Source organism: Narcine bancroftii, chromosome 3 (genome assembly GCF_036971445.1).
Source record: "Narcine bancroftii isolate sNarBan1 chromosome 3, sNarBan1.hap1, whole genome shotgun sequence".
Taxonomy (NCBI): domain Eukaryota; kingdom Metazoa; phylum Chordata; class Chondrichthyes; order Torpediniformes; family Narcinidae; genus Narcine; species Narcine bancroftii.
Genome location: NC_091471.1, coordinates 352,337,214 through 352,364,417, shown reverse-complemented (window position 1 = coordinate 352,364,417; position 27,204 = coordinate 352,337,214). Strand labels below are relative to the sequence as shown.

Sequence of the window (27,204 nt, the reverse complement as noted above, 5' to 3'; positions counted from 1 at the left end):
AACTCTTCTGTTACCTCTGTCTCCAGGCATACTTCCATGAATGTGACTCTCCAACCCCCACCCAAGACTCCTCTCGCTTTAAGCCTTCTTTTACCTCTTGGACACCACCTGGCCAGCTGCCAATTCTGGATTTTTTAAAATTTCAAACTGCTGCCAAAACATCAACCGTCTAAACTTCAAAACACCCTCTTATTCTAATCTTACTTCCTCTGAATGTTTTGCCTTCCACTCTCTGCAACAAGATCAACCTCACTATTCAATCCGCAGGCAAGGATGGTACTGTTGTGGTCTGGATACTGACCTCTACCTTGCTGAGGTCAGACGACAGATTTCCAATCTCTTTAAACCTCCAACCTCCATACAGAACATCTTAAAGCATTTTGATTCTTTCTGGACCAGTCACCCTCTACCACCACCCTCCTCCACCTGGTAGAATATGTCCTCACTCTAAACAACTTCTCCTTTAACTCATCTCACTTCCTCCAAATCAAAAGAGTAGCCATGGGTACCCACATGGGTCCCAGCTATGCCTGTCTGTTAGTGAGCTTTGTGGAATAATCCATGCTGCAAGCCTACACAGGCAATGAGCTCAACTCTTCCTCCATTATATTGATGACTACATCAGGGCTGCCTCATGCACTCGCGATGAGCTCATAACTTTATTCACTTTGTGGCCAACTTCCACCCCAATCTCAAACTCACCTGGTCAGACAACACTCTCCCCTTTCTGGATCTCTCTGTCTCCATCTTAGGAGACAAGCTTTCCACCGATATATATTTCAACTACCTCGACTATACTTCCGCACACCCGGTCCCCTGCAAGGACTCTAATCTTTTCCCTCAATTTCTCTGTCTCTGCCGCATCTTTTCCCAAGATGAGGTCTTCCAATTCAGATCTTCTGAAATGTCTGCAAACATGGCTTTCCCTCCACCATCATCAACTCAGCCCTCACCCACATCTCGTCCAATTTTCTGCTCATCTCTCCTGGCCTCCTCTTCCCCCAGATGCAACAATCATAGAATCCCCCTTATCCTCACCTGCCATTCCAACAGCCTCCGCATCCAACACATTATCCTCCAGAATATCTGATACTAACAACAGGATCCCACCACAAGACACATCTTCCCCTATCCTCCCCTCTCTGCCTTCTGTAAAGTCCACACCCTCCATGACACCCTCAGGCACTCATCATTTCCACCTATTCCCCCCCCCCCCCCCCCCCGCCCACCCCGGCACCTTCTCCTGTGGCCGCAGAAGGAGTCACACTTGCACCAATACTTTCTCCCTCTCCACAGTCTGGGGCACCAAACAGGCCTTTCAAGTGAAGCAACACTTCCAGAGACTGGCTACAGTCAGGGAGATTGCTTCGCTCAGCACCTCTGCTCTGTCCACACCAGTGACAGAGACCTCCCAGTGGCTGACCATTTCTGATCTGCATCATACTCCCATACTCACATATCTGTCATGGCCTCATGTACTATCCCATTAAGACCACCCGCAAATTGGAGGAACAACACCTGATTTTCCATCTGGTAATCGACTTTTCTGGTTTCTGCTAACCTGCACTCCTTTCCCCTTCACTTCCTTTCCCCCTGTCAGCTGTCCTCCCCCCTTCCCTCTCTATTCACCTAGCCATCCCTCTTCCCCTTGCTTGCTGCTGTGCCCTCTCTCCCTTCTCCATCTATTACCTCCTGCCTTGGTGACCATGCCTTCCACCCATTTACCCTTTTATTTGAATGCCTGTTGACATTTTCCATACCTTGATGAAGGGCTCAAGCCCGAAAAGTCGGTTATGTGGCTTTATCTTTGTTATATAAAGGACACTATTTGACCTACTGAATTTCTCCAGCATTATGTTTTTACTTCTTACCACAGGCAGTGAGAATGCTGAACGACCAAAGGAACTGCTCACACTAACCATCCGAGACTCTCACATTTATGAAACAATATCTAATTATTTATTTCTATTGATGAAATTTTTGTCCTGCAAACGTATTGTATGCTTGTATGTGAAAAATGTCGGATTGCATGTCTGGCGTGATTTGTACCAAGGACCGGAGAAAGCTGTTTTGTCGGGTTGTACTTGTGTAATCAGATGACAATAAACCTGACTTGATTTCCTACTGATATGTTCCATCACCATATTTTCCCTCACTGTCTAGCTCTTTGGGCAATGGGCTCCATACAACAATCACTTCAGGCTCAATAGTCTTATGACAAAGATTCAGAGATTCAAAGTTATTTCAAAGAACAAGAGAGCTGAGTGCCCTAGACTATATTTATTTACATATTACAACAATCTTGACAACATACCAAATAAATTTGATCACAATCACAAATAGACATCATATTTCTGCAGACATCTCAAAGAACTCTCTATATTTGACAAATGCATTTAAAATCTGAGCTGGATGGGGTTGGGGAGTGTGTGGTGGAGAAGCAAGGGATCTAACTACTGAAAATTAACCAGACATTTTCCCCATGCCCAAAGATTCAATGCACCTCAATTCAAGTATGTCTTTAAAAAAAGTTTCAAAAATACCACAGATGAATTCAGCTTCTTTTTAAAAAAAATATAAAAGCAACCTTTTGAAGCTTTTTAGAATTTTAGATTCAGAAAAGCAGCTAATCCACATATGGATTGTGAAACTAAAAAGATCAAAGCATGAAGAAACTAGAAAAAAAAGCAGTGTCTGTACTGTGTTTCCATTCAAAGAGCCTGACTTCAACACTTAACGGTAATCCTTAAATTGTAAATTCCATGCCTCAAAGAACAAAGTGGCTGTGAAATAATGTTGACAGCATTATGCATACTGCTGCCCTCCGCATGTGGACATTTATCATGACATATAATCCACAATTATGTGATTTCTACAATGTTTATCAATAGTCTGAAAATGGTGTGGAGCTGTCACTACATTAATACATATTGAGCAAATTGTTTGCCAATTTTGGGCATGCCTGCAGTTTTGGCATGGTTGGTCTTGAAAGTCTGTTCTGAGATTTTGAAAAACAGGTTTTGAATGGTGACACAATGTAGAAACAAACTGAATTATTTCCAAAGTATGTGCCTATTTTTTTAGTACAGTTCATATGAGGCATTTATAGTTAACAGCTGCTTCTTGGATGAAGTGCAAAGCACAAAAAATGGGAGCAGTGCTGAAAGATGTTAAGGTCTATTGATGTAGCATACTACAAACCACACATCTCTCAGGTACAGCTGCAGCCAAGTTGAATAAAAGTGGAACAATGCAGCACTGCAGAACCTGCATCCATCTTACATTCTTTGCCACTAGAGGGGCATGGACTCGCCTCCATAGTTCACCCATCTGTCAGGCCATTACAGGTAGAAAGGAAAACAAAACAAAGTAAAAGAGCCAAATATTGCACATTGCTCTTCTGTCTCACTTTGTGGCAGGTTGTTGAATAACAATGACAGAGGAACTTGGTCGGGAAATAGTTCAATAATAAGTACCAGAGACCAACAGAGGAAGAAGTTTTCAAACAGAGATAGAGGCATTACCTTCTCTACCTGCAGGAAACAAAACAGGACATAGCATGCTGGTTAGTGAGGAAGCGTTGCAGGATGGGGATGAATAAATGAAAGGTACACCAGTATGTCTTGAAACATGAACTGTGGAGAATATATATATCTTAAATTCCAGACGAGTAGCTAGTGATGACAACCAGCTGAGCAAGCACCAACAACCTCTTCAGTGCATGTCTTCTTATAACTTAGGCCTTTACCACCTGAGAAAATTACTTATAATTTAATAGACAAATAGATATTTTGGAAGATATGGAGCCCTTATTTCCAAAATATGGATGTTAATATTTAATTGAGACTCTGACATTCCCTTTCTCCTTAAGGTCTTCAGTATATAAGAAACTTTTAAGTAATAGGTACCCTGTTGAGGGTCTCTTGTCCATTCTTACTCTTTTTTCTTCTTTTCTTTCTTTGTAGGGGATAGAAGGGTGGTATATAGGGTGGTTTTCTTATCTTTTCTTTTCATATGCAATCATGTATTTGTATTGAAATTAATTATTTTTCATTATGTGCTTTATTTGTGTGGTTTTAAATCTATAAATAATATATATTATAAAAAATAAGGTCTTTCCTCTTGAAGATTGTTATCTTGCGTCCAATGGAAACATCAACTTGCATTGGTTTGTTTGAATTTCTCAAGCAGTGATGTGAAATCACATGTATAATATAATTCAGGATGGTATGGCCATTTATTCCTTGTGTTTTTACAATTTTATCTGCATTGCCTTAATTATTGCTTGATCTCAGTAAACTGAAGAGCTATCTGAACTCTTCTTCTTCTGCCATCCTGTGGACTCCTGGCTTAACCCCTATTGACTCTCACTGGTTATGATCGGATTCCAGAATAAATTCCCCAAATTCCTGCTTCCTTCTAACTCTCCCTTTGGCATCTGTCTGGACTTCCAGGGGGATCCTCCACATTAAACCGATTCTCTGGTTGGATTGAGTGTGAGCAGTTCTTTTTAGTTGATGAGAAAAACAAATTTGAAATGGCTTGATCTTTCACTGTATTAAAGCTTTCGCCTTCCTTTAAATTGTGTCTGCCTTTGAGTTGGCCATACAGCACAGGTTTTGATGACAGTTTTAAGGTATGTATTCTGTGTGACTTATCCAATATAATCTACATTGACTGTCATGGATATTCACAGTCTGGTATGAGGCTACCAATATACCTGAGCATAAAGGCCTCCAAAAGGTTGTGGACACATCCCGGGACATCACAGGCAAAATCCACCCCACTAATGAGAATATCTGCTGATGGAAAACAGCAGCAATCATCAAGGATCCACACCACCCAGCAGACACAATGTTCTCGCTGCTGCCATCAGGAAAGAAATATTGGTGCCTCAAGACTCGCACCACCAGGTTCAGGAAGAGCAGCTACCCCTCCACCTTCAATGACGACGACTCTTCAACTCTCCACCTTCAACGACTCTTCAACGACAAACTCAATCAGAGACTCTTACTTGTGCACTTTTTTGATTTTTTAAATTCTCTCTGTATTGCACAGTCAGTTTGTTGACATTCATTATCTGTTTACAGTTCTTTATTTGTCCACAAGTGTATGATGCATGCAGTTTTTTTTTTGTGCTACCAATTCTGCCTCGCCCACAGGAAAAAGAATCTCAGGGTTGTTTGTTATGTCATGTGTGCACTCTGACAATAAATCTGAAAACAAAATCTAAAAATAGTTCTCTCAAGGATCTCATTGTTGGTTATACAAAGGTCCCAAGGGATTCCAGGAAGAGATATTAAAGGTCCTCTTGCTTGGAATTCACACCGAGTTTTTACAGCTCTCTGGAAGAGTACAGGTGCTCCCCTACTTACAATGGTCCAACTTACGATTTTTCGATGTTACAATGGTACAATAGTGTGACCGTCGTTATTTACTTTCATGTGATATGTTAAAGTAAGGCAATCTCAAGCATCGTTGATTTTTCCAATAAACGTTGATAATTTCTCTAAGGTGAATTCTTTAAGTTGGAAAGCTTGCAGGGACTGATACAGCACTGTTGGGAGAAAGCAGGGCAGTGGAATCAGTGTGGTGAGAGCTAGAAAGTGGTTGCAGGAGGCTGAAGAACGGTAACAGGACTTCTTCAAGTCATCAGACTGGGAAGCGTTCTCTGCTGAGAGAGAATCTGAATGAGAACACCGAGGCTGTAACACACTTTATCAAAATAGCTGAGGATGAGTGTGTCCCCATAAAATCATACAGGTTTTTCCCTGACCAGAAGCCCTGGATGAACAATGAAATCTGAAACCTGCTGAGCGCCAGATCGCAGGAATTCAAGTCAGGAGATCCAGGCCAATTCAGCATGATCAGGTATGATCTGTGGAAGGCTATCTCTTGGGAAAAGTGGAGATTCCAGATGAGAATGGAAACAACAAGGGATACCCAGACATGTGGCAGGGCCTAAATGCCATAACCTGCGACAAAACCAAATCTGGTAAAGTAGCAGAAGGCAAAACCTCTCTCCCAGAGGAACTCAACACCTTCTACACCCAATTTGGCAACAGTAACAGTGAAGAACCACTCCTCCACACCCCCACATCTGATGATGATCCCATTCTCTCTGTATCTGAGGATGATGTGCATGCTACCTTCAGGTGAGTGAATCCGAGTAAATCATCCGGCCTGCATGGAATATCTTGCTGAGAATTAAAGATCTGTGCTGACCCACTTATCGAGGTATTCACGGACATCTTTAATATCTCACTCCGGCATGGCATGGTACCCACCTGGTTCAAACAGGCGTTAATCATATCAGTGCCCCAAATAAAAGCGCAGTAACCTATGTTAATGACTATTGACCAGTAGCACTTACATCAACAGTGAGGAGGTGTTTTGAAAGGCTGGTATTGAACCATATCATCTCCTGTCTGAGAAGTGACATGGATGTTTTCCAGTTCGCCTATCAGAGTTTCAGATCTATGGCTGATGCCATCTCATTGGCTCCATACAAAACCCTGGAACATCTGGACAGCAAAAATGCATAAATCAGGATGCTCTTTATCGATTACAGTTTGGCATTTAACACCATCATGCCCTCAAAACTGATCAGCAAACTCCAAGACCTGGGAGTTAACACTCCACAGTGTAAGTGAATCAGAGATTTCCTCACCTCGAGACCACAATCAGAGAAAATTGGTAAGAACTTCTCCTCCACAACCTTCATCAGTACTTGAACACAACAGGGCTGTGTTCTTAGCCCCGTCCTACTCATTTTACACCTATGACTGTGTAGCTCTGTACAACAATAATACCATCTACACATTTGCCAACACTACCATGGTAGTGGGTTGTATAAAGGAAGGGGATGAGTCATCATACAGGATGGAGATTGAAAACTTGGCTGAATGGTGCACCAACAACAACCTTGCACTCAATGTCACCAAAACTAAGGAGCTGATCATTGACTTCAGGAAAGGAAAGCCAGAGGAATACAATCCAGCGATCTCATTGGGGGATCAGAGATGGAGAGGGTGAGCAAATTGAATTTCTTTGGAGTCACTATCTTGGAAGATCTTTACTGGACCCAATACACCAATGGCATTATAAAGAAAGCACGTCAGCACCTCTACTTCCTCAGGATTTTGTGGAGGTTTGGTATACAGATGTGTTGTGGAAAATGTGCTTACCGGCTGCACCACAGTTTGGACACAGTCCAGGCAATACCCTTGGCAGCACTACTGAGTACATCTACAGGGAACACTGCCGTTGGAGGGCAGCAACAATCATCAAAGACCCACACTACCCAGCACACACTCTGTTCTCGCTGCTGCCATAAGGAAAAAGCTATAGGTGCAACAAGACCAGGTTCAGGAACAGCTGCTACCCCTCCACCATCAGACTCCTCAATGACAAACTCAATCAGACTCATTTAAGGACTCTTACTTGAGCACTTAATTGATTTTATTTTGTTCTATCTGTATTGCACAGTGAGTTTTATTTTTACATTTGTTATATGTTTACAATTCTTTTCTTTGTTTACATGTTTACACTGTGCGGTTTATTAAGGAGGAAAAACCCAACACCCAACCCCAACCAACCAATTTTCCCCTGCAACCGCTGCAACCGTGTCTGCCTGTCCCGCATCGGACTTGTCAGCCACAAACGAGCCTGCAGCTGACGTGGACATTTTACCCCCTCCATAAATCTTTGTCCGCGAAGCCAAGCCAAAGAAAGAAGACCAATTAGTGATAATTCTGCCACGCCTGCAGAATAAAGGCATCTCAGAGTTGTATGTACCCTGAAAATAAATCTGAAATCTGAAACAGCGCTATCGGCAGAGAGCGGGGCAGCGGGATCAGTGTGGGGACTGATAGAGTGCTGTCAGGGGAGAACTGGGCATTGTGTGACTGATACAGGGCCTTGGGGAGAGAGCAGATCAGTAGGATCAGTGTAGGAACTGATACTGTCAGTGTTATACAAGGTATACCTGTATTCTTTTATGACTTATAATTTTGTTGACTTACGATGGGTTTGTCGGAATGCAACTCCATTGTAAGTTGAGGAGCACCCATATTGAGGTTACCAGCCTGGTTGAAAAAAATAAAGTATGTCAGGAAAAAAGGAAGTCTAATAAATTAAACCTCAAAATGATGGATTTCAAAGAACAACGAACAATGCTGTACAGTTAGATCCCAGAAAACCATTAAAAAACAGAGAATAAAAGCAGAATTAGACATTTTTGGTCAGGGAACATCCCTTCCTTCACTATTGACATTAATAACCTGAATAAAGGAAGAGTATTTAGCGATTCCAAATTTGCCAATGTTAAAGGGAATCTGTGATTCTGTAATGGGATATCGACAGATTGAGTGAGTGGATAAAAGACCGGCAAATAGAGTTTAATGTGGGGAAGTGTGAGGTCCTGCACTTTGGAAGAGAAATCAATGGAAGGTCATCGTCCAAATGGAGAAATACTAAAAGTGAGTGCCGTACAAAAGGATCTAGATGTTGTAACGTATGAATCATAAAAATCTGGCACGTAGGTCAAATAAGTATTTGAGAAGAACTTTTTTACTTTGGCCTTCCTTTCAGAGAGGTTTTTTTTCCCTTTATGGAGGGAGCCGGTGAAGCTTCATCTGGAGTACTGTGTATAGTTTTGGTTGCCTTACCTAAAAAAAATAGTATATTTCATCATATAGGTTGACCTCTCTTTTTTAGCCTCATTTTAATGGTTTTATGGTTTATCCAGCATATATCGACCCCCATTTTATGACTGTTCAGACCTCCCAGCAACAACCCAAAATTTTTTAAAACACTCCAATCGCCAAGTAACAAAGCTGTAAATTACTGTAAAGCAAGTAAAAAAGAAACAGCAAAAAAAAACCCTTGGCCTACTGGGCAGGAGCGGGAATTCGGCCTACGTGGGAGGAGCAGTGACCTCGTTTTCCTGGCAGGAGCGGGAACCTCAGACCTATGTGGCAGGAGTGGCGACCTCGTTTTCCTGGCAGGAGCGGGAACCTCAGACCTATGTGGCAGGAGCGGCGACCTCGTTCTCCCAGCAGGAGTAGGAACATCAGACCTACGTGGTAGGAGCAGCAACCTCATTCTCTTGAGCAGGAGCAGTGACCTCATTCATCCGGCGGGAGCAGGAACCTTCTGCTGGGAGAACAAGGTTGCCGCTCCTGCTCCAGAGAGCGAGGTCACCACTTCTGCCGCATGGGGTCAATTTCTGTTTTCCAGCATGTTCTGTGGTCTGGCAATGGCCAGGTTCCAAGTTAGAATTAATGAGATTCATGAGATTAACTCCCTAGATGATGTCTTCCAAATAGCTTGCTCATGTATTCTCTGAGTTCAGGAGAATGAGGGGTGACTTTTTCAACCATATGAGATCTAAAGGGGGCTTCATATTGGGATGCTTTCACTAGGGGGAGTGTCTCGAGCAAGGGACCATACCACGAGATAAGGGCCTGGCAATTAAAATCGAAGTATGTATAAATTTCCTCTCACAGAGGATGGAAAATCTCTAGAATTCTCCAGATTTAAAGTGGAGGAGAATAAGTATTTGCTTGATTGAGGCATGGAGAAATGGAAGAGATGAGGCCAGGGTTGGTCAGCCATTATCACGTTAATGGAGGTGCAGCTTTGAAGGGCTTGGTGCTCTCGTTCTGTTCCTGTTTTCTTATGGAATTAAGTTGATATAGAATTGAATTCCCAGTATGGAAGATGTGTGAAAACATGTGCAGACATTGTGACAATGCCAGATACCTGAACTGTTTGTCATTCTAGTATTGCATATCCACTTGATTTTCTCAAGTTCTATTTTACTTAAACAGCAATGCCAAGAGTTAAAATTCAGAATACATCAGAAAAGAATGAATGAAAAATATGCAAATTACTTATCACTAAATTCAAAGACTGCTATGCAGAAACAGATCATAATCGTTAATATTAAACAGAAAATTTTATAGCCGCAGCCCATCAAAGTATTGGACATTTAGTCACATCTTAACTTTTTAACATATCCTTCAAATATTCAATCCCTGTTCCTTTAAAAGCCACTATGGAATTTGTTTTTCCTGATTCCAATAGGGCACACCATGTTTTCTACCTTTATTCTTTTGGTGTGTTCTTACACTGGCTGTCCTCTTATTACAGCCTTAATTCCCAGGAAAGACTAGATATTTTTGATTTACTTTATCAAAATCTATCTTTTGGGCAGGGCATTTCTGTCAGACTGATTATACAGCTGTGAGATAAACATAATGATCCAGAATCTGTCCTGGATACTTGTGTAAAACCTTATTTTCCTTTGCTTTTCATTTATCCTAGCATATGTTTGGATAATTAATATGAGCAGTTCTTTTTATTTTCTCAGGCCATCTCTTGTGATTGAGAACACTCTTATAGGTTCTGGCATGGCCAATGAGATCAATCTTCCACAAATGGGACAAGTGGTGGTTGGTGGGTCAGACAGATGAGTACTTTGTCCACTGATAAGGGAATCTGTGCTCTTGATGCAGGGCCTCAAGGCTCTCAGTCCTACCCTGAATGATTCATCTTTCCTGTGAGTAGACATTTAAGATTACAGCCTAATTATGCATACGTTTCTCTATATGGTATACATCTCTATCTGAATCACCTGTTCAATTATTCTACAGCCTCATATATGTATTTTCAGTAATTGTTCAAACTTAACAAAGCACAAATCCAATACATATTGTACAACATGAGGGAATGCAACAAACGGCCTTGTTAAAAGGTTCAGTTACACATTAATCAAAGAGTTGTCCACAGAAACTCCAATACTATCAGATTCCTTGTTTTATTCTAAGGGCGCAATGCTAGGCAATATAGTGAGTTTAAGTATCTTTAAGATTATATAGTTTATATTTATATTTAAAAAAATTATTCAGATCCTTCCAGCCCACGTCTAGCCAATTAACCTACAGCCCCTGTATATTTGAAGTGTGGGAGAAAACCGGAATACCTGGGAGAAACCCACACAGACACAGGAAGAACATACAAACACCTTACAGATGTACAAACCCCTTTCTCCTTTGTGGACTCCTGGCAAAAGAAGAATGACATCTGAAAATGAGTTGTGTCTAGGTAATAATGAGCCACCAAGTGTATAATCAGAACTTTTATCTCTCAAATGAAGCAGAGCTAAAATATGTACCAATGAAAGAAAGCATTTCTGACATTTGCACCCCATCTGAGAACTCAGGGACATGAGGAAGGGGAACAGGAGTACACCATACTTCCCCTTGAGCTTGTGCTGGCATCAAATTTTCCCTTCAACTCTACTTCTCCCATTCTTAAGTCTTGACTCCCCTTGTTTCTGTCATGTCCAATTACAATGTGGTACAACCTTTATCTAACCTCACTCCCTCAGTGAAGAACCTGTTCAAGAGGGTGTAAAATACAGCTGCAAAATAATTGCCTTCGCCACATAAGATCATCTGTGCAATTTTGTGATGTGCCTGGTCTGTCACTCAGGCCAAAGCAGAAGGAACCAAACGAAACTTTCAAGCACCAGCAGATGTTGAACAGATGTTATCTGGCTAGGTGGATTTCTCATGGAGATGGTGGCTGAGTGTGATCCTGATTTCAATATTGCTGACCGGCTGCATCATGGTCCAGTATGGGGGTACCAATACCCCAAAGGGAAAAGCCCTCTCTATAAGGTAGTGAACAGAGCCCAGGACATCACAGGCAAAATCCCCCTACCATTAAGAACATCTACGGGATTGCTGGTGTCAGACAGCAACAATCATCAAAATCCAAACCACCCAGCACTCGCCCTGTTTCTGTTTTTGCTGCTATTATCAGGAAAGACGTACGGTTGCCACAAGACTCGTACCACCATGTTCAGGAACAGCTGCTACCCCTCCATCAGACTCCTCAATGACAAACTCAATCAGGGACTTATTTAAGGTCTTACTTTTGCACTTTATTTTTTAATTACATTTTTATTTGTTTACATATGTGAATTGTGTATTTTTTTTGCACTACCAATAATTGGTAATTCTGCCTCACTTGCAGGAAAAAGAATGTCAGGCTTGTATGTAATGTCATGTATGTATTCTGACAATAAATCTGAAATCTACTTCAGGCACTCTATTCAACGTGGGGCAGGTGGTTAGTATGGATAAAAATGGGCTTCCACCTCAGTAAGGGAGTAGGAAGTGGGTGGGGAGGTTATAGCATCTGAAGTGCTCTGTAAGTGGTTTGCTGCCCCCAGCAACTTCATCAGTGAGTTTCAGACCCAAGCATCCTCTAATCCTGTCTGATTTTTTATACCACAATTCATCTCTAATCCTTCTGCCCTGTGAAAAGTCAAGGGAACTAAGTACTCTGCATCCACAGAAGGCCACTCACTCTATTTATTTCCCAAAGTCCCATATTATATCCTTACATCACACTCAAAATTTATTGGTCTCTCTGCTGTCCAAGTTTTCATGACATATCATCATTTTATACATTTCATTAAAATTTTCCATCAATTTTCCTTTTTTTCCGCTGAAAGCAACCTGAGCCTAACAAATCTTTCAATTAAAAATCTCCAGTTTTGGCATGTCTCACCATTCTCCACTGTACCCCCTCTAATCACATCACAAACTTCCTATACTGCTACCTGAACAGTACATAGTCTTCCACCTCTGGCCTACATCATGTTTTAAACAATTCTAATGTGATCTCTCTCACTTATTAAGGAAAATAAAAGTTAAATACCCAACAAATATGGCATCTATCCCTTTTACCTTTGTTAAGTAAATTAACCAATTTATCAGACTCCTGACATCAGATTTGTAGCCAAAAGGAACTGGAAAGTGATGGAACCTCTGCAACGAGCTATTAAACACCTGGCTTTTCCACTTCCCTCACCCATAACAACTTCACCCTCTACAACCTCAACCCTCTGAACACATCTGTCCATTCAGTCTGCACCAAGCCCATCCTCGAGCTCACTGCTAAGGGTGGTGCTATAGCAGTCTGGAGGACTGGCCTCGCAGAAGCTAGATGGTAGCTCTTAAATGATGGACCCTGACCACTAATAAATAGTGGGTACAGATCTCATCACTTCAGGAGATTTATTGGTCTCCTATCCACAGCCTCATACATGACAGTGCCCCAATCTTGTACTGCCCATGTATCCACTAACAGGATTGTCCTGGTAGGGCCATCATTTCTGCCCACCCGTCCCACTGAACTCATACCTTGAAACTATCTAGTCACCACTTATCCAGTCCCTTCCCATCTACATCTGAGCGCTTTGCATGCTCTCTGTCACTTTAACAACTTCCATTTTGTGGCTCCCCCAAGGCCTTACCATCTCCATTCCCCAACAGGAAGGCCTTGGTGCCCAGTTTCTGTCCAGAACACAGAACTAACCTTGATACCTTGATGAAGGGCTCAATCCCGAAACATTGGTTATGTATCTTTATCTTTACTACATAAAGTACACTGTTTTCTGGAGGAACTCAGCCGGTCTCGCAGTGTCCATAGGCGATATGTCTATTGATAACGTTTTGGGACTGAGCCCTTCTTCAAAGAATAAGCAAGGAATTTATTTATTCCTTGAAGGGCTCAGGCCCAACACATCGACTTTACCTCCTGTGGATGCTGAGAGCCCTGTTGATTTTCTCCAGCATTTCAGTGCATTTTTACTATAATCACAGCATCTGCAGATTTTGAGTTTCACAAAGTACACTGTTTGACCAGCTGAACTTTTCCAGCATTGTGTTTTTTCACCGACCAGTTCCCTTCTGCTAACACTCTCCTCTGCTTGTCAGAATGCTCTTATCTTCACAACTTCTAATTTTATTCCTCTTACTTTTAAAGATCAAAGCCATGACCATGGAAACTTGCGCAGGTTTATATTGGTTGCTTGGAGCAGTCCTTCTTCCCAATCTTCTCTGGCACCACTCAACTCTTCTCCTACAGATGCTACTTAAGCTGTTTAGTTACTCCAGCATTTTTTTAACCTCAATATGATATCAATCATGGAACTGTAGGTCACATCTTTGCCTGAGCCTCTACTGGTGTAGCAGGAAATGCTTCACTGTCAGAGGAGCCATTGTTTGGATCAGAAGCAGTCTCCTTCCAGTGGATGCAAAGGTTTCCATATCTGCAGAAGCATTATTACATTTCTAATGGCCATTATTTATTCTTCAATTATTTCACATAGAAAACAGAATTATCTGGTCATTGCCAATTTGATATTGTAGGAACATAGTCTGTTGTGTTTCCTACGCCACTGAGCACCTTCCAGAAAGGGTTGAAACACAGTAACTGCCTGTAATGCAGAAATTTTTTTTCGACAGACACGAATCCTTCTTTCTTTCAACTCACCATCTCATCAGGTGATCAAAACTGTTGATTTGTACCAGTGGGTGAACAGGTTAGTTAATGGCCAGATATGAGTATTTTGGATCCAGTGTAGTGACCCATGAGCACGAGTCATTGAAAAGTATGTGATCTCAGAACTTTAATGTTACCCAGGCTGGTGCCATGAAATAAATTATAAAAGCAGCAACTAGTTCAGTTTCCCTTTGATCTTTGCTATACGTACGATGTCTGATAGAAAATCAATCTCACCTTGTCTTTTAAGGGTTCAGCTGAAGGAATTGATAATTTAGTTGAGGTGAGGTATAATGATCTTGGCTGAGAAGCAGAGATCCACCATGCAAGGAAGGAATATTTCAAAAGTAACATGAGAAATTAGAGCCACAGCAAGGGCCCCCTCCCACTAAATCAGAAAGATACCTATCCATTTCCTTTCCTTACCCCCAACACCATAATCATACAATTACCAATGTATCATGACTGTCAAAAATAGTTAGAAATCCTATTGCTGGTCCACTGGGGATGAAGTGACTAATATCAGACCACCAGCCATGAAAAACACCTAAACAATTTCACTTCAAAAAAATACTTCAAAGCTTTAGGTGAAACTCAGGAGACTGAATGCTGCAATAAAAATTCAAATCTTCACAGAACTGACTACATGCAGACACCAGTGTAGCAAGGATGGCATTGTGTGTGCACAATTTTAGTCTCCTGTGACAGCGCATCTTTGAACAGAAAACCCAAAGACATCCAAAGACTAGTGCTTCAGAAATAAAACCAAAATAACTAGGTTCTGGCTATCTTAGACGTGAAACTTGATCCTACCTCATCTTTAGAAAGCAGCTGCATTCTTATTAAAACCATTCTGTTTCTGAACAAGGATTTTGAAATTTGAACATCTGTCACACAAAATTCCTTGAAAACTTTAAATTGAAATGCATGCCTTGACTTCATTCTGGATCTTAACATTATAAGACTTTTGTTCTAATATTTAATGTCTTGGCTGCCACAAAGCCTTTTCATTATTTGTAGATTAAGTTTCTTCTTCATTCACTGGATTGGTTCTACTTTGCTTCTTGTTTACCGGTACTCTTAATTCCTGTAGGTTATTGGAAAACTTTGATAAACATTATTTGTCAGGCAGATTCACTTTGGGTCTTGGTCCCCAAACAATTTGAGTACAGATCAGTGTTAATTTCTGTTGCCATCAATGACATTCAGATTGAAAACAATTAAATTGTTGCAGCGCCTTTCAGGAGCTCAGAGAAATCTGAAGCATGTAGCTCCCCACCATGACTACCAGCCCCCCCACATCTCCATCGGGCACACAAAACTCAAAACGGTCAACCAGTTTACCTATCTCGGCTGCACCATTTCATCAGATGCAAGGATCGACAATGAGATAGACAACAGACTCGCCAAGGCAAATAGCGCCTTTGGAAGACTACACAAAAGAGTCTGGAAAAACAACCAACTGAAAAACCTCACAAAGATAAGCGTATACAGAGCCGTTGTCATACCCACACTCCTGTTCGGCTCCGAATCATGGGTCCTCTACCGGCACCACCTACGGCTCCTAGAACGCTTCCACCAGCGTTGTCTCCGCTCCATCCTCAACATCCATTGGAGCGCTCACACCCCTAACGTCGAGGTACTCGAGATGGCAGAGGTCGACAGCATCGAGTCCACGCTGCTGAAGATCCAGCTGCGCTGGATGGGTCACGTCTCCAGAATGGAGGACCATCGCCTTCCCAAGATCGTATTATATGGCGAGCTCTCCACTGGCCACCGTGACAGAGGTGCACCAAAGAAAAGGTACAAGGACTGCCTAAAGAAATCTCTTGGTGCCTGCCACATTGACCACCGCCAGTGGGCTGATAACGCCTCAAACCGTGCATCTTGGCGCCTCACAGTTTGGCGGGCAGCAGCCTCCTTTGAAGAAGACCGCAGAGCCCACCTCACTGACAAAAGGCAAAGGAGGAAAAACCCAACACCCAACCCCAACCAACCAATTTTCCCTTGCAACCGCTGCAATCGTGTCTGCCTGTCCCGCATCGGACTGGTCAGCCACAAACGAGCCTGCAGCTGACGTGGACTTTTTACCCCCTCCATAAATCTTCGTCCGCGAAGCCAAGCCAAAGAAAGAAAAGTATTTATATAAATTAGTTGTTGTTGTGAACTAAGAAATGTGGCAGCCAAGTTGCCCACTAATAATAAAATGAAAACACGAAAGTCTGCAGGCGCCATGGTTGAAATAAAAACACAATGCTGGAGAAAATCAAGTCAAACAGTGTACTTTATATAGCAAAGACAAAGATAATATAACCAATGTTTCAGACTTGAGACCTTCATTAGATGTTATTCAAGTTTCTGCAGAGGTGTCTTCCTATGGGGAAATTGTAAGATTAAAATGTCACATACTAGAGGACATGTGTATAAGATGGGAGGGGGGAGGGTGGGCAAGAGTTGAAAGGAGACGTGCAAGAAAAGGTTTTTACACAGAGTGGTAGGTGGATGGAATGAACTTTAGGGGTAGTTGTGGAAGAAAATGTACTCACATTTAAGAGTCATCTAGGGAGACACATGAATATGCAAGGAATAGAGGGATATGTTTCAGGCACAGACAGTTTAGTTTAATGTAGCATCATGTTCAGTGCAGACATCTTGGGCCGAAGGGCTTGATCCTGCGATGTTATGTTCTGTTTCATTAATTACCTACTCACTTTAAAAGGTGGCAAGCATCAGGAGGAAAGGGAATGCTCTGAAACCTAGCTCGGATGCAGTGGTCTGAATGGTCTCCGGTATCTCATGGAAATGTAGAAATATGGAAACGCTTTTTGTTGAACCTAGTATAATTCTCATTGGCCAAGTTACATTTCTTACATTACAGCCATGATCAAACTCTTTATATTTCCTCTGATGCTCCCTGACTTGTTGATTGCTTGCAGCAGGCTCAGCTTTTATTTCTGGTCTGCAGAATAGTTGATTTTACTATAAAGCTGTTAATTAAGATCATCAGCTGTACACCATCAAGAAGCAAAGGTAAGGTGGAGACAAGGAATCCAAGGTTGTAGTAAGCATGGTGAGTAAAATAGAGCCCAGTATTTCTCATCACAGACATATTGAACTGTCTAGTAGTTACTTTCAATGTCAATAGATTTATTTTGAGCCTTGTAAGTTTGCACTTCAATCAGAACCACACTGAAAAATATTCATGTGGTTAGAGTTTCTCATGTGAAAACATTTCCATTGACTTTTGACATGACCCATCAGTTTCCAAATCAATTCTCTTGCAAGATGAATCACTTATCTTGGACCAACATAATTTCTTGATATACTCATGTGTCTTCTATTGCAAGAGATTAAAGGCACACAGGAAATCTTAAAATCTAGAGACTAAAAATAACAACATTTTCTGTCATCAAAAAGTGTGCATGCCAGTTTCTGGAGAACCTATCAGCTCTCTGACTGGAATTTCTTTTATTATTCCAGTTAGGTTTATCATAGCTAGACAATAGCATCATGGACCATTTCAAATTGCAAAGAAATTACACTCTCACTGCTCTGATTGAATATGACTGCAGCAATGAAAATACATCAGAATTCAACTAATAATACGCCAAGCCCAAGCCTGATGATGAAAGAACTGGCCAAATTGGACTCATATTAATCAATTCCATTGAAACTGGGCACAACCAAAGAGCTGTCTGCAGAATTGTTTCTTTTGCAATACTTGGACAATTGAAGATTATGGAAGGATAGTTTAATGCAAACCATTTAAAATTCCAATCCTTTCCTTTTCAGATCATTCCAAACCATTTGATTAAAAATGGAATGAATTACTTTAATTTTCAAAATATAAATCATCATAAATATAACTATATTGCAATAATTGAAACCTACTGAAAAAGGTGTCCATTTAAAACATCAAAAATACATCTAAGCTCTGGAACTGCCTTCCTACAGGTTTCCCCCTCTCTGACAAACTCCTTAAAGCTCATGCCTGTAACCAAACTTACACCGACCTTGTGTCAAATGTATTTGATAACTGCTCCACTGAAACATCCTGGGATGTTTTGCTATTTCTGAGATGATGTATGAGCCCACACTCCTATCGAAGGATTGTTCCTTAAATTGAACTAGGTGCCTTATACCACCTGCTTCATTCACTCATCTTCCAAGACTGTCAACGAAGAAGAATTTAAAGAAAATATTCTCACATGAAATCTGTTACATATTGCTCCTAATTGCTCTTGGAAAAAGTGGTGTCAAGTTAATTGCCCATTGACCAGTCAGAATGCAGAAATTACAAACACAGGAAAGAAGGTCTTACCTGTTCAACAGCACGTTCCAATTCAGCAGCATTTGACTTTTGCAACTCCAACTTTGTCCTTTCCATCTCAGCCTTCAGCTTGTTGACAGCAGCTTCATGATCACACAAAACTTTCTGCTTCTCCTCCTCACGTAGCAATCCCAACTCAACCAACTGCTGCTTTCGTTGTGAATTGACCTGAATAAGTTCTTCTCGGAGCTGGTGGACCTGGATCTCCAACTCCCCAATAGTCTGTGAAAGTAGGAACACTTCCTTTTAAATTTAGCTTTTAATGAAAAATTGCATTTTAAGATCAAAGTCATCATGGTTAAATCTTACAATCAGCAATTATCATTTGTTTTAGAAGCTGCTTCTCAATGCAGTGTTCAAATCATTGCAGCCCATTTTAGGAACTCCTGTTTTCTTCACACATAGCCGCTTGAGTTTTAATCTCTGTGATAAAGTTTACAAAAGAAAATGATCAGATATCTTTAGCTGAGCTCGCATTCCTTACAATTTTACAAAGAAGAATCCTTTAAAAAAGATGATAAATACATATGATGGAATGAACAGATTTAGCAGGGAAGATATACTTTCTGATGATCTATGTTGAAACTATTTCTTGAAGGACATTAAAGTGAGTTAGGATTCACACACAACCTTCACCCACAGTGGATTCTCTTATCAACTGGAGTGATTGGTGTGATTGGAATGTAATCCAGAATGATGCTCCAGTGCAGCATTAAGGGAAAGTTGCAATGTCAGAATTCTATGTTTCATATAAGACATTAGTTAATCTGAGCACAATTAGAGTCTGTGTTTGAAGGAAAACATCCCACAGCATGATGTGAAGAAGCATGCTGCAATTCTTTCAAATTTCCCCTCCATCAGTGAGCAATGTGACTGCCACATATATTAACAGTGATGGCACTTCCAAAGTGCGAAACATTTTGTGATACCCTCATCCTGCAGTATTTACATCATTCAATTCAGTTCCATAGGTTCTGTTCCCTTCCCCTTCAAAACATGCATCAACATCCTCTAAAAAGGTTTTGACCTCATCCCCACCTTGAACATTGTTATTCCATCTCCAAATCACCTCTAACATTTTCCTTGCTTCTCCATTTTTGAATCTATGCAATCTGCTTTCCACAGTAACTAAATGGCCTCAAGTCAAGGTCGCAAACGATATTCTGTTGGCCTGCAACAGCCTTTCACTTTATGCTTTGTGATCTCCTTAAAGCCTTTCAAGTCATTGATCACATGAGCCACTGATCACATCATTATATTGGCTATCTCCCCTCGCACTCTCAGTCTTGATGAAAGGTTCCGACCCAAAATGATGTTGCTGTTGTTGCAGTAGATTGTTTTTTTGCAACAGATTCCATCATCTGCAGTATCTCCTGTGTCTCCATGTACCACCAATGTTTCTCTTCTGCTCTCTATCTCAACAGGGCTGTTTCAGTTTGTTATTTTTACCTATTCAATCATTGCATAATATCACTAGCAATACATACAGCATAGTAACAGGCCCTTTTGGCCCATGAACCCGTTGCCACCCAATTAACCTATGAACAGTGGGAGGAAACTGGTGCTCCTGGAGGAAACACACGCAAACACAGAGAGAACATACAAACTCCTTATAGACAGCGCCAGATTCGAATCCAGGTCTCTGGCGCTGTTTCAGCATTACTCAACGTTAACCAGGCTGCCCAAAATGCAATCTTAACATCCAATTTATTGTATATTAAATAGTAACCTGTAATTCTGTTGTAGTGCAATCCTCATCAGTGAAACAACTCCTCTGTTTCAGCTATGGCAGTGATATTTCCAGATTCACTAAATGCTGTTCTCCTGTCCTTCACAAAATTCAGCTTACTCAAAGCCCTGTGTACTTTTTAATCCCACATCATATTTCATCTGTCCACTGCCTCCTCTGCTCATTGACTGATGTCACTTCCAGGTCTTCAATGCTTCAAGATACCAAAGGGCAAAGAAGATGAAGAGCTCCAATGAAGGTTTGATCAATTGTTGAAAAAATAGGAATAAATATTTCAATATTCGAGTCTATCGCATCATGGGTGCTTTGCATTACATTCTTTTATTATTTTAATTAGAAAACATATTTAGTGTCAATGTCAAATTAATATTGGGAGAGATTAAAAAACAAATTTTGAAATCTGATTTTTGGAGCATCCAGCTCTTTTTTTTCCCCAATGAGAATGTGGAATAGAAACTTTACTTTAATGTCACTATTTGGGTCTGGTCAAAATCCTTCAGGCTATACTGCCTTGCAAACAATTCATTCCAATAAAGGTAAATGAGCTGATGATATTCACAAGAAAGCAAACAGATCAGTAATTGAGACAAGACCTTTCCCATAGTCTGTGAAGGGAGACATCAGGGGTAAGTTTTTTTTACACAGAGTTGTGAGTGCCTGGAATGCATTGCCAGGGGTGTTCGTAGAGACTGGAACCATAGGGGGAATTTAAGATACTTTTAGACAGGCACATGGGCTATGAGGTAGTGAGGGCTTTGTTTTTATTTGGTAGGTGTATATGGATCGGCACAACATTGTGGGCTGAAGGGCCTGTACTGCTCTATATTTTATGTGAACTCAACACAAGGTTGAGCACTGGACTGCAAAATCCACTTGGAGGATTTTGTCCAATTAAAAACCCCGGATAGCTTCATGCACAAGGCTAGAAAGATTTAGGCAAGGCACAAATTCTGGCAGGATATTTGGGCATTGGAAAATCTGATCAGAAAATCAGCATCAGCTCTTTGAAACAGCACACATAAAAACTCCAGACTCAGCTTAGATTCAGTCAGCTGGCACACTCTGCCTAAGCTTATTTATGAGAAATGGTAGCTAGATTGACAATTAGATAGGTTTTGAGGGGTAACCTATCTCAGAGGGGTAAGGGCTGAATGCAGGAAAATGGGGTTAGCTTGGTTAGTATTGAAAAGTTGGGTCAAAGGGCCTGCTTCCGTGCTGTAAACCTCTATGATTCTATTGAGCAAAGGAGCACTTCTAATGTTCATGAATCTAAATATTCAAAGGTATGCCTTCAGGAAGAGTGACTAGATTAAAGTTGGCCTTCACCTAATGGAGAGATCCATTTTGTTGTTAATAATTGATGAAAATACATTTCCTACCAATGGCAGAACTATCTTGATCTTCCAAACTGTCAATGAAGAAGAATTTAAAGAAAATATTCTCACATGAAATCTGTTACATATTGCTCCTAATTGCTCTTGGAAAAAGTGGTGTCAAGTTAATTGAACCACTGCAGTCCTTATGATGCTGGTATTCTCAAAATGGTGTTAGCTCAGGATCTCCATGATAAAGTAGGAATGAAGATAAATGTCCAAGTCATGAAAAATGCGGCTTGGATATTTTTCCATCGACCAAATTACTGTTTTCCTAGATGGTGGTCTCCTTAATTCAAATATTAATGATACTGTTCTCCAGATCTTCATTAATGTCCAGTTTGACCTTGATGCAAATGAAGGCAGGTCATGAGGTTAAATTCCCCTTTGGAATTAAGGGATACAGGAATATCATCTTCAACTACAAGCTGTACAGACTGAAGATTAAATTAACTTGATTTGATACTTTGACAGAAAACTTCTTAGATAAGCCTTGGGTTGAGAACCAGGTTTCAAATTGTTTTCTTGAGCTTTCTTCTCCAATCAATTAATTGCAAAACTCCTTTTCAAGAGGCAAGAATAAAAATAGTTGTTACATTCCACTGTTGAGAAGTCATTGACCTTCATGGTTGCTGTCTGATTTGCTGAGTATGGTCAACTTGTTATGGTTTATTGAAGTTCCACAACTCCTCTAAGTGGGATTATAGCATGTTGACATCTATTAACAGCCATTATAGAAGGTTGTTTGAAATCATCTTGTTGAAGGTCAGAGATTTGGACAATTCTTTGCAAGACAGCTGTTCAGGTAAGGCTCGGTGCCAGAACATCAGTGTGCATAGAATCTAGGCAGTTTATCAAACTGCTTAACAGAATTTATGCTATTCCTATGAAGAAATTAAAATAAATAAATGTGTAGACAATCAAATATGTTAAAAGTGAAAAAAATCCTACCAACTTACTGGATGGGGGCAGGGGAGGGGGGTTTATGGAAGAGGATAAAATGTAAAAGGACTATTATGTCAGTAGTATTTTTATGAAGAATTCTAAAACGTGCACATTCGAACCAGCTGAATGCAAGATATTGAAGCATCTTCATTGGATCTTTTCTTCACATCCACGAGAAATGTCCTAATGAAAATTCAATTTATATTTAAAAAAGAACCATTCAATTAGTTACATAACAACAGAAGAGAAAATTAGAATCCTTTATATGTGTGTAGATGACAACGTGAAGCAAAAAAGTATTTAATCATTGGGATGGTAATGTTAATCTCAATCCAGACATTACAAGAGTTCCAGATGACCCCAAGGTTCTGTACTGGCTCAGGTGCACATAAAGATCCTACAGCAGTATTCCTTCAGGATAAAAGAGTAAATTGAATAGCAATACCGTTGCAACATTTTTTTTAAAGTAACACATGAAAGGCACATTGTTTTTGTAGGCTGTTGTTCACCTTATTAAACATCTTGCAGTGGTTTAAGGAGAATTGTTACCGGACAGATGTATCTATAGGCTAAAGACTGAGAAGGGTTATTTCAGAAATACTCACGCTATCATTAATTTATTTGTTGAAATGTAAAGAAGCTAGTTAGAAGTGTTTCTGGCTTAGTAACTACATGAACCAGTTGTCTTGTGTGTGCAGATCCTGCAGTGACATGTAGAGTGAATACAAATTAGAAGCCAAACCTTATATCGGTGTTGCAGTTCTCATTTTCTATTCAAAAACTGTACTGCAATCTTAAGTCTCAGGTGGATGAAAGGAAAGCATCTCTCTGAATATTAGCTAATGCCACATTTGCAAGTCTTGAGAAAATCACTGTGCATAAGATCATTTCTAGCAAGCAATATGTGAATTGCTTTGTACTGTTCCACTGATGGAAACTATTCCAGGTCTGGGATTAAACCTTTTTCATCATAAAGCCCCATCTGGTCTGAGGTCCACGTCAGTCAAATCTTTCCCTTTAAACTTGCTGCTTTGATTCCAGATAAATTATTCCAATTGCATTTGTATGACTCAATGAAAGGGCGGCATCATTTAAACCAGAAGTATTTCTCTCCATGTTGCAGCCATAATTAAAAATAGCTACGACGAAATAAAAACAGGCTAAGATTTCTGATTGTGTTTCAAAGGCTGACAGCTGTCAGTGGCTTTGAAGATGCTAATCAGAAATGCAGCAAGAAGTTCTATTAAGGGTCTTGCTGAGACACAAGTCAGCATCTAATGAATTAAGATGTTTCAGATTTTCTTGTGTTTCAGTCTGTCAGATTATAATTTTTTTCTGTTTATTGAGTTTCATAGCATCAGCAAAAAATATATTTTGCAAACTGGTATTATATCACCGTGTAATAATTGCATTATATGTCTGCTATTCTGCATAATTTTATTTAACTAACCAAATGAACAAAATGAACAACAGGAAAATAGAGATCTTCTGAAGCATGTTATACTATACAGAGGATATCAAAGTTACATTTGATTTGCTAAAAATGTTTAAAGAACATCAACAGAAAGTCTCAGAATAATTAAGAATGGGTTTCATGAAATGCAAACTGCCAAGGGAACGCTGACTTTTGCTTATAACCATAACACCATATAACCATAACACCATAACACCATATAACCATAACACCATATAACCATAACACCATATAACCATAACACCTTATAACCATAACACCATATAACCATAACACCATATAACCATAACACCATATAACCATAACACCATATAACCATAACACCATATAACCATAACACCATATAACCATAACACCATATAACCACAACACCATATAACCATAACACCATATAACCACAACACCATATAACCATATAACCATAACAACATATAACCATAACACCATATAACCATAACACCATATAACCATTTACGGAGTGGAAACAGGCCATGTTGGCCTTTCGAGTCCACACCGGTTCACTGATTTATGATCTTATATTTGAACAAAATTCATCATGCCTAATGATAACATAATTAATCTTTATGTACAGCATAGTATTTTACGACATCAACTCTATTAGGACTGCAACCTACTAAGACATGGGAAAGTCAATCTAAATTATCTTAATGAAGTGGGATGATGGTATCCCAGAAAATATTACATTTGTCACAGATTATCATCAGCCTGTGATCTTGAAACAGCTATGGCACAGAAAATTATTCCTTGTAATAATTCAAGAGTAAGATTGGAGTAAATTTTTTTATCTTCGTGGCTATCATAACAAGAAAGCCAAATTGCAAAGAAATATGCATTCTTTTGTAAATGTCAAAGTTCAAGAAAAAAAGCAGTTATCCCAGAGAGGCCTGTGATTGAAACAAAATCCAGCAGCTGTGCGTTTGGAAAGTGTTTACCATCTCATCGGTAATGAATGATATAATTGGCATATTGCTGGAAATATGCATCACTTCACATGGCTGTATGTAAACTGAGAGAAAACAGCTGATCTGTTTCTTTTGACCTGAATATTCCAAATAAAGTCAATAAACTTTGAAACTTTATTTTGCAGTTTGATCCATCCACAAACATACAAGAAGAGCAGCATTCATGCATAGATGCTCATTAAATTTCATTCTGCCCCAACTTTGTGCCATATTGAATAAACTCACAGACAATTCAGTAATTGCTATCAGTATAATTGCATTCCTCTGACCCAATGTGATTTGTCTTTTAACAAGAGAGGTTTTCTATTTGTTCCGATTCAAGAATGCATTTAACAGATAATAAAAACTTCACAATTGCTGTTGTAGAAACACAGGGAGATTTATAAAGATGATAATTCATGGAAATTATCAAAGTTGTCAGAGTAACAAATGAACTGCAGTCATCCCACTGATAAAGTTTGTCTGCACCTCACTTCAAATACTGTGTTGCACTCCGATTACCTTCCATTAGCAAGTCACTACTTCATATTTACAGATCAAACACTTTTCCATTGTATTAGCACTGTTGCAATTCTGAGTGATATTACTGCCCCTTCCTTATTCTCCGCAAGATTAGGTAATGTGTTTTTGGATTAACATTTGTCAATTGCTTAGATGTTTGGCAGTTCCTACGTCAAATTCCTCACAACAATTATCTGACACAGTGAGAGTATGGGAAAATAAATGTGAAAGAAGAAATGAGCCTGTGGTCACACAATAATTCTACAGTCACCAAAATTCTTTGTTGTGTAGTTAGCTAAATGGACGTGTTCTTCCATAAAGCAAAATAAGATCTTTGGAATGGCAGTCCTTCTGAGGACAATTTAAAATTTTTTAAAGACATACAGCACAGTAACAGGCCCTTTCGGCCTATGAGCCCACGCCACCCAATTACACCCTATTGGCCTACAATCCCCAGTACGCTTTGAACAGTGAGAGGAAACCAGAGCACCCAGAGAAAACCCAAGATGACGCGGGGAGAATGCACAAGCTCCTTATAGCCAGCGCAGGATTCGAACTCTGGTCCCGATCGCTGGTGCTGTAATAGCGTTGTGCCACCTACATAAATCTTGGCAAGATGTGTCACCACAGTTAATACTGTGTACAGTACTAATAGGAACCTAGAGAGATGTGGAATCAGATGGCACATGCAAAGGGACGACCAAAACAACATTCTTCAACTTTCCATTTATTCAGGGAGACATGCCATGAAGAGTAAATATCTATCTAACTCTCTTTGCTCATCACATGGGATAGATTTAAGTTGCAACTTACAAATTACAACCATAATCATCCAATAGCTGTCTTCACCTTCACTCTTCTCCCAATCACCTACCTCCCCGTGTGTGCCAAATCTACCCCACCCCTTCCCTGCTTTATCCACGCATTATCCTTCTCCCCTTCTCATTTCTCACCTTTCCTCTTTATCCTGCCTATCTCCTCTCTTGGTCCTGATGCAGGATCTCGACTCAAAACATGAACAATTCCTTTTCCCCACAGATGCTTTTTGACTCACTGAGTTCCTCCAGGAGTTTGTCTTTTGCTCTGGATTCCAGTAGTTGGAGTTCCTTGTGTCTCCCTTTTACAACTATAATGCCCTTGAAGGATTTACATATTCATTTATTGTAACATAATCTACTGGCAGAATTCAAGGTTACCTATTACTACAGGGCAGATACTGTAGGATAGCTGCATAGATGCCATCAAAGGCTTTTCCACTTTGAGAAATACATGAGTCTGATGACATTGAAACCAATTTTATGCTGTTATTTGCAATCAATAGGAAAGGAAATAAAACTGTTGACCAATATATCTCCTTATATTGCAGATCATTGATACACATAATGAAACACACAGTAATACGATTAACCATTATTTCTGGTTAATGACATCCTTATTGAATAAAACAAATGCTGGAATCACTCAGCAGGTCAGAATTTCTCGCT

At 40.1% G+C, this 27,204-nt stretch overlaps 1 protein-coding gene across 7 annotated transcripts in view; it reads right to left on the bottom strand.

Moving 5' to 3' along the window:
• Nucleotides 1–27,204, bottom strand: part of cep112 (centrosomal protein 112) — a 399,081-nt gene that overhangs the window by 144,828 nt on the left and 227,049 nt on the right. For 5 of the 7 annotated variants that reach the window (XM_069929793.1, XM_069929789.1, XM_069929788.1 and 2 more), the window contains 2 exons: nt 18,686–18,916; nt 8,025–8,087 (listed from right to left, as the gene is read on the bottom strand). In XM_069929793.1, coding sequence (XP_069785894.1) covers nt 8,025–8,087; nt 18,686–18,916 — 294 coding nt within the window. The remainder of the gene's footprint in view (nt 1–8,024; nt 8,088–18,685; nt 18,917–27,204) is intronic. The other 2 variants (XM_069929790.1, XM_069929792.1) reach the window with 1 other exon arrangement.